General features: G+C 40.3%; 1 protein-coding gene across 1 annotated transcript; it reads right to left on the bottom strand.

The window, feature by feature from the left end:
- Positions 1–6,088: 6,088 nt before the first annotated feature.
- Positions 6,089–7,012, bottom strand: LOC129550343 (olfactory receptor 5AC1-like). The gene has a single exon (XM_055417934.2). It carries the CDS (start codon positions 7,010–7,012, stop codon positions 6,089–6,091), a length of 924 nt encoding a protein of 307 aa, XP_055273909.2.
- Between the last annotated feature and the right edge of the window lie 2,193 nt (positions 7,013–9,205).

The following is a 9,205-nucleotide window of genomic DNA, read 5'->3' as shown; positions in this document are numbered from 1 at the left end:
TGAACTGAAATGAACTGAACTGAACTGAGCCTGGTAGGCTGCAGTCCGTGGGGTCGCTAAGGGTCAGACACGACTGAGCGACTTCACTTTCCCTTTTCACTTTCACACATTGGAGAAGGAAATGGTAACCCACTCCAGTGTTCTTGCCTGGAGAATCCCAGCGACGGGGGAGCCTGGAGGGCTTCCATCTATGGGGTCACACAGAGTTGGACACGACTGAAGTGACTTAGCAGCAGCAGTAGCAGCAGCTTTTCCACTGCTCCAAGCTGCCTGATTTGTAAATGGAGGAAATACCACCTCATAATCAATTAAGATTATTCCTATGAACACATTTTGAAAGACTTGAAGTAATAATTAAATATGAGATAGTGTCTTAGTCCATTTAAGTGAAAGAGAAGTCGCTCAGTCGTGTCTGACTCTTTGTGACCCCATGGGCTGTAGCCTACCAGGCTTCTCTGTTCATGGGCTTTTCCAGGCAAGAGTAATTGAGTGGGTTGCCATTTCCTTCTCCAGGGAATCTCCGTGGCCTGGGTTCCCTATCGAACCCAGGTCTCCCACATTGTAGGCAGGCACTTTTACTGCCTGAGCCACTAGGGAAGTCTGGGCTGTCATAAAAGCAGACTATCTAGACTGGATAGCTTATGAACAGCAGAAATTTATTTCTCACATTACTAGAGGTGGGGAAGTCCAAATCAAGGTGCTAGGATGACCGAATTCTGGTGAAAACCCTTCCCCTGGTTATTAGCCTACTCATTCTCACTGTGTCCTCACATGGAGAATAAAGGTAAGGATCTCTCTGAAACCACTTTTATAAGACTCTCATCCCATTCATGTTGTGTCTGATTCTTTGCAACCCCATGGCCAATAACCTGCCAGACTCTTCTGTCCATTGAATTCTCCAGGCAAGAATACTGGAGTGGGTAATCATTCCCTTCTCCAGGGGGTCTTCCTACCCAGGGATCAAACTCTGGTCTCCAGCATTGCAGGCAGATTCTTTGCCATCTGAGCCACCAGGGAAGCCATCATCTTTGGGGCCTGGTATTTCAGCATATGTATGCTGAAGTGATGCACACATTCAGATCATAGTAGGTAGGCTTTCCTATTAGGAAAAAAATCAGAATTCAGACTCCAACTTGGTGGCCATGGATGATTGAGAAATATTAGTCATTTGACTTTCAAAATGTGGTCCAATGCCTTCAGGCTCATCAGAATCACATGAGATGCTTCTGAATGATGAAAAACCTCAGGCCCAGCCCAGAATGATCTGCTGAATCTAAAAACTGTGAGCTCGTGGTTATCTAAGTTTGACAATAACAAACTCAAGTGAAAAATCTCTATATTATTGTTTGGTTTTCTACTTAAGTGACCTAATTAAATATTATATAGCGGCTATGCACTCCAACTATATAAATTCAATACCTAGTAGACATTTTATAATAATTCAGCTGATATTCAGTGGATTGATTTTAATACCCAATAACATGGACAGATGGATAAGGAAATGGCAACCCACTCCAGAATTCTTGCCTAAAGAATCCCATGGACAGAGGAGCCTGGTGGGCTGCTGTCCATAGGGTCGCACAGTCGGACACGACCGAAGCGACTTCGCATGCATGCATGCATTGGAGAAGGAAATGGCAACCGACTCCAGTATTCTTGCCTGGAGAATCCCAGGGACAGAGGAGCCTGGTGTGTTGCCATCTGTGGGATCGCAAAGAGTCGGACACAACTGAAGCCACTTAGCAACAGCAGCAGCAGCAACATGAACAGAAAATGGAGAGCTGTCCAGCTAAAACTTAAGTACCTGCTTAAATAAGAGACTCTAATAAGGCAAGAAAAGAATTTCTTAGGGAATAATTGCAGGTAGCTTTTTGTGAACTGATAATCATCTGTTTTCACAGGCTTGTTAAGTTTCATAGAAGACTTGTTTCTAGTCATTATCAACACTGACTGTACATTAGAATCACTTCAAGAGGTTTATAAAACTACCATTGCTGAGAACCCTTCTACAAATTCTAATTTGTTTGGTTTGGGTTGATAACCAAGAGTGAGAACCACTATCTGTACTCTCTGGGTGAGGAAGAAGAAAATATTCAAGAACTGATGAACATGATGACATGTATTTATTCCCTGGTTCTGTAACTTATCAGCAGGATCTGATATGTCAAAAATTATTCCTTTTTATGATATGCTGTAAACTGGATTGAAGGTTACCTGAAATGCCCAGTTCTCGTGGATTATTGCAGGTATTGGGTGGATTCCAAACCATCTTTTACATGGAAAACCATGTAAGATAAGTTTCTGCAAAGAGTGCACAAGATCCTATGGAAAACCTAGCATAATGGCCTAAATTTTCATGAAGAAAGAAGAAGTCAAGAAGCAAATACTGAGGCTCACTTCCCTTCTCTTAGTCCAAGGACAAGTGTTACATGAAAAATGCAATTGAGATTTGGCCAGCCCCATCTCTTCCCCTGTGCCTCTTCAGCTGTTAGCATCATCATTCTATTTTCCTATTTTAGTTAGTCAGTTCAATCGCTCAGTCGTGTCTGACTGTGACCCCATGAACTGAAGCATGGCAGGCCTCCCTGTCCATCACCAACTCCTGAAGTTTACCCAAACTCATGTCCATTGAGTCAGTGAGGCCATCCAACCATCTCATCCTCTGTTGTCCCCTTCTCCTCCTGCCCTCAATCTTTCCCAGAAACATGGTCTTTTCAAATGAGTCAGCTCGTCGCATCAGGTTGCCAAAGTATTGGAGTTTCAGCTTCAACATCAGTCCTTCCAATGAACACCCAGGATCGATCTCCCTTAGAATGGACTGGTTGGATCTCCTTGCAGTCCAAGGGACTCTCAAGAGTCTTCTCCAATACCACAGTTCAAAAGCATCAATTCTTCAGCGCTCAGCTTTCTTTGTAGTCCAACTCTCACATCCATACATGACTACTGGAAAAACCATAGGCTTGACAAGATGGACCTTTGTTGACAAAGTAATGTCTCTTCTTTTTAATATGCTGTCTAGGCTGGTCATAACTTTCCTTCCAAGGAGTAAGCATCTTTTAATTTCATGGCTGCAATCACCATCTTCAGTGATTTTGGAACCCAGAAAAATAAACTCGGCCACTGTTTCCACTGTTTCCTCATCTATTTCCCATGAAGTGATGGGACTGGATGCCAAGATCTTAGTTTTCTGAATGTTGAACTTTAAGCCAACATTTTCACTCTTCTCTTTCACTTTCATCAAGAAACTCTTTAGTTCTTCTTCACTTTCTGCCATAAAAGTGGTGTCATCTGCATATCTGAGGTTATTGATATTTCTCCCTGCAATCTTGATTCCGGCTTGTGCTTCTTCCAGCCCAGCATTTCTCATGATGTACTCTGCATATAAGTTAGATAAGCAGGTTGACAATATATAGCCTTGATGTACTCCTTTCCCTATTTGGAACCAGTCTGTTGTTCCATGTCCAGTTCTAACGGTTGCTTCCTGACCTGCATACAGGTTTCTCAAGAGACAGATCAGGTGGTCTGGTATTCCCATCTCTTTCAGAATTTTCCACAGTTTATTGTGATCCACACAGTCAAAGGCTTTGGAATAGTCAATAAAGCAGAAATAGATGTTTCTCTGGAACTCTCTTGCTTTTTTGATCATCCATCAGATGTTGGCAATTTGATCTCTGGTTCCTCTGCCTTTTCTAAATCCAGCTTGACATCTGGAATTTCATGGTTCACATATTGCTGAAGCCTGACTTGGAGATTTTTGAGCATGACTTTACTGGCATGTGAGATGAGTGCAATTGTGTGGTAGTTTGAGCATTCTTTGGCATTGCCTTTCTTTGGGATTGGAATGAAAACTGACCTTTTCCAGTCCTGTGGCCACTGCTGAGTTTTCCAAATCTGCTGGCATATTGAGTGCAGCACTTTCACAGCATCATCCTTTAGGATTTGAAATCACAGACAACTAGCTAATCTGATCACATGGACAACAGCCTTGTCTAACTCAGTGAAACTAAGCTATGCCATGTGGAGCCACCCAAGACAGACGGATCATGGTGGAGAGGTCTGACAGACTGTGGTCCACTTGAGAAGGGAATGGCAAACCACTTCAGTATTCTTGCCTTGAGAACCCCATAAACAATATGAAAAGGCAAAAAGATAGGACACTTAAAGATGAATTCCCCAGGTCAGTAGGTGCCCAATATGCAACTGAAGATCAGTGCATAAATAACTCCAGAAAGAATGAAGAGATGGAGCCAGAGCAAAAACAATACCCAGTTGTGGATGTGACTGGTAATAGAAGCAAGGTCCGATGCTATAAAGAGCAATATTATATAGGAACCTGGAATGTTAGGTCCATGAATCAAGGCAAATTAGAAGTGGTCAAACAGGAGATGGCATGAACATCAACATTCTAGGAATCAGCAAACTAAGATGGACTGAAATGGGTGAATTTAACTCAGATGACCATTATATCTACTACTGTGGGCAGGAATCCCTTAGAAGAAATGGAGTAGCCATCATAGTCAACAAGAGTCCGAAAAGCAGTACTTGGATGCAATCTTAAAAACGACAGAATGATCTCTGTTCATTTCCAAGCAAACCATTCAGTATCACAGTAATCCACGTCTATGCCCCAACCAGTAATGCTGAAGAAGCTGACGTTGAACGGTTCTATGAAGACATATAAGACCTTTCCTATTTTACTCTTATACAAACACTTACTTGTCCTTATTTATATTTGACTATTTTTTCCTCTCCCGTTTGGTATTTTCTTCCCCCCGTATAAGACATTACAGTAATATAGAAGAGTAGTGATTAAAAGCATAGACTCAAGCACCAAAAGATACAAAGGAGATGGAGTATGACTATCTATTGACATACAGCAGTTGCATAATGGCCAAACCTAAACTGTCTGTGTGGCCCTTAAGAAAAAAGAAAGCTTTACCACAGGCTTTGACTGTAAGGAGGTGGAAACAGGAACTCCTACAGAGCTTCTGCATCCATAGGGAGCAAGCTGCTTAGTATGAGTCCTCACAGCAGAGGCAGAGCTCATATGCCTCACAGGATCGAGGGTCTGAGCAAACAAATCCCAAACACACCGTATTGAAGGCTGTCTGCCCACTTGGGGCTTTGCAGTATCTGACCCACAGATTGCTTGTTTCCTCAGATCAGTTAATAGGCTAGGGGTCAGGAGAATGTATCATGTTCATGGAGATATCATTTCCTTTATTTCTCACTAAGATATTCACAAGGCGAAATGTTATAAAGTCAAGAGGCAAACGGCAAAAGAGCCTGTTGGAAACTATGCTTAGCTTTTGTAAAGAAAATTCCATTTAAGTTATGTAATCATGATTTGATCAAGCATAGCTATTATTCATGTAGCTGCCAATTCCTTATATATATACACATGTTCAAATTCATTCATTCAGTATGTGTGTGTCAGGAAAAGGGACTCAGTGAGATTACTTAATAAATTAAGAAAGAGAAGTTTTTAAAAGCTTTTAAAAGCTTAAAATAATAGGAAAATTAACTATTTTTATTACTTCTTAATTTTTGTACCTTTTTATGAATAACATACAAATCTAATTTAATTTGTAAAATTACTATTAAAGCTCTTAGAAGTGTTCATTTAACTACCTCAAGTTTCATTAAAAGTATTAACTGAAGAGAAGGTTTTGAAAAATTATGCGCTCAGGAATTATTTTGGAGGGCATGAGTACTTTATAAATAGAAATTTCACATGGACTTGAGTCTTTCTTTAAAAGCATTTTAGTTCATAAAAATTTTAAAACGTGTATCTGGAAATAGAAGAGCTTATACGTATTTCAAGTTTAGCGATTTGAGAATTAGTTTCATTCATAAGAATAAATTTAAACCAACAACAAGTAAGTGATATCTTACCCTTTTCATCAGTTATTTTGAGGACCTAGGTTCACTTATAACTAAGGCAAGCATATCTAGTCTAAATATTATTATTAATTGATTTAACAGCTACTTTACTGGCCCCTATGTGCAAAACCCAGGTCCAGTTATTATTCTGTCTGTAAATGGAGAGTAAAAAGGAAAGACTATGAAAGGTTTTTTTGATAAATATTTATTTTTTAATTATTTTTCTAAGTGCACCTAAAACTTCCTTGTTTCTTAGACTATAAATAAATGGGTTTAGCAGGGGAATTATAATCGTGTAGAACAGTGAATACATTTTATCCTGATATTGATCCTGGCCAGACCCAGGATGCACGTACATGAAGAAGAGAGTGCCATAGAACAAGGAGACAGAGAGCAGGTGGGCACCGCATGTGGAGAAGGCTTTGCTCCTGCCCTTTTCAGACTTCTTTCTCAGGATGGCAAAGAGGACACAAGTATAGGAGACTATAATACCCATAAAAGTAAAAGCCTGTATAAAAGTGGCAAAACTAAAAAGAACTAATGCATTAATTGATGGATCAGTGCAAGAAATTGTAAAAAGTGGCAAGATTTCACAGTAGAAATGATGTATTATATTAGACTTGCAAAAAGTTAATCTAAATAATAATCCTACATGTATAATAGGTTGCAGAAAACCAATTGCATATGATGCACTTATCAACCAAGTGCAGAGTCTGTTGGACATCACCACTGGGTAAAGCAAGGGGTTGCAAATGGCTACATAACGGTCATAGGCCATGACCACCAGGAGGAAACATTCTGTGGTGGCACTGGAACCAAAAAAATAGTATTGGGCCATGCACTCAAAGAGAGACATCATTTGACTCTTGTCTAAGATGTTGACAAGCATCTTGGGAGTCACAGAAGATGAAGAGCAAGCATCTACAAAAGCCAAGCTGCCCAGGAATGAGTACATGGGGGTGTGAAGATGGGGGTCCTTCCAGATGAGAAAAATCAGTCCAAGGTTGCCCACCATGGTGGTGAGGTAGATGACCAGGAACATCAGGAACAGGGGGACCTGCAGCCCTGGGAGATCTATGAGTCCTGTGAGAACAAATTCTGTCACCAGAGTCTTGTTTGCCTCCATCATATCCACTCAGGCTGATCACTGCAATGGAGAATTGAAAGGAAAAACATTAATCAAGGTTCATGAAAACTTACACTGGATTGCAATTTCATATTTCTATATTTCAGATGCCCTTTACTGAACAAATATAAAGGTATAGGGTCTTTCTTTTTTAAAAAACTAACACTAACTTAACAATGTTAGTGTTAGTCGCTCAGTCATTTCCAACTCTTTGTGACCCCATGGACTGTAGCCCACCAGGCTCCTCTGTCCACGAAATTCTCCAGGCAAGAATACTGGTTGGGTAGCCTTTCCCTTCGCCAGGGTATCTTCCTGACCCAGGGATTGAATGCAGGTGTCCTACATTGCAGGCAGATTCTTTACTGTCTGAACTACCAGGGAAACCCCTAAGAGTATTAAGTATATTATAAAGAATTTTGATGAGGAAGGAGTTTTTTAAAGGTTTTAAATATATATATATTTACTTAAAGGTTTACGGAGTAAGCTGTTAACACCACTTGACTTAGTCCATAACTTTCACTCCTTAATACCTTAAAATTGAATGTATTCATAGTGAAATGTACAAAATTAAGAAAAAGAAGCATGTAGTATGTTTTAGTCTATAATCTCCAAAATGTGAGAACAGTTGAGGTTCAAGAGTGTTTTCACTCTTTCTTAAAAACTCAATTGTAACTTTTCTATTGAACCAAAAAATTAGCTATACCTTTGTACTACTGATATGTTTCATTATTTCCTACTAAGACATTAATGGGTAAAGTAGTAATACAGTAAGTTAAAATTTCATTTTTGGTGTGTCCTATCCATTACCATTATGTTGTTTGATTGTGTATTCATAAAAAGTACCCCAAATTCCTAATAGATTCTTTTGGTTTACATGCCTCAAAGTAAAACCAAATTTCAAATAGATCCTTTTTAATTTTACTGAATAAATTCTCGTATGTGAACATAATCATTCATTCAGTCATCAAACATTTATTTAGTTCTTCCTAACCTTTGACTGTGTGGATCACAATAAACTGTGGAAAATTCTGAAAGAGATGGGAATACCAGACCACCTGACCTGCCTCTTGAGAAACCTGTATGCAGGTCAGGAAGCAACAGTCAGTACTGTACATGGAACAACAGACTGGTTCCAAATAGGAAAAGGAGTACGTCAAGGTTGTATATTGTCACCTTGCTTATTTAACTTATATGCAGAGTACATCATGAGGAACGCTGGGCTGGAAGAAGCACAAGCTGGAATCAAGATTGCCGGGAGAAATATCAATAACCTCAGATATGCAGATGACACCACCCTTACGGCAGAAAGTGAAGAGGAACTCAAAAGCCTCTTGATAAAAGTGAAAGAGGAGAGTGAAAAGGTTGGCTTGAAGCTCAACATTCAGAAAACAAAGATCATGGCATCTGGTCCCATCACTTCATGGGAAATAGATGAAAAAACAGTGGAAACAGTGTCAGACTTTATTTTGGGGGGCTCAAAAATCACTGCAGATGCTGATTGCAGCCATGAAATTAAAAGACGCTTACTCCTTGGAAGGAAAGTTATGACCAACCTAGATAGCATATTAAAAAGCAGAGACATTACTTTGCCAACAAAGGTCCGTCTAGTCAAGGCTATGGTTTTTCCCGTGGTCATGTATGGATTTGAGAGTTGGACTGTGAAGAAAGCTGAGTGCCGAAGAATTGATGCTTTTGAACTGTGGTGTTGGAGAAGACTCTTGAGAGTCCCTGGACTGCAAGGAGATCCAACCAGTCCATCTTAAAGGAGATCAATCCTGGGTGTTCATTGGAAGGACTGATGCTAAAGCGAAACTTTGGCCATCTCGTGCAAAGTGTTGACTCACTGGAAAAGACTCTGATGCTGGGAGGGATTGGGGACAGGAGGAGAAGGGGACGACAGAGAATGAGATGGCTGGATGGCATCACTGACTAGATGGACGTGAGTTTGAGTGAACTCCGGGAGTTGGTGATGGACAGGGAGGCCTGGAGTGCTGTGATTCATGGGGTCGCAAAGAGTCAGACAGGACTGAGCAACTGAACTGAACTGAACTGAACATTAAGATAGGTAAGAAGAAAAGTGCTCCAAATTACACATGTATTAATACCTGTTAACTGTATAGTCTTGGGAAGCAAATGCACAGGCTAGATCCTATGCAAACCCCAGGGTAAACCTAAGTCTGCATCATCACAGTGCAT

The sequence above is a fragment of the Moschus berezovskii genome, chromosome 1, assembly GCF_049115385.1.
Source record: "Moschus berezovskii isolate FMDL1 chromosome 1, NW_MosBer_1.0, whole genome shotgun sequence".
In the NCBI taxonomy this organism is placed as follows: Eukaryota; Metazoa; Chordata; class Mammalia; order Artiodactyla; family Moschidae; genus Moschus; species Moschus berezovskii.
The sequence above is the reverse complement of the archived record's forward strand: the minus strand, read 5'-3'. Positions and strand labels throughout refer to the sequence as shown.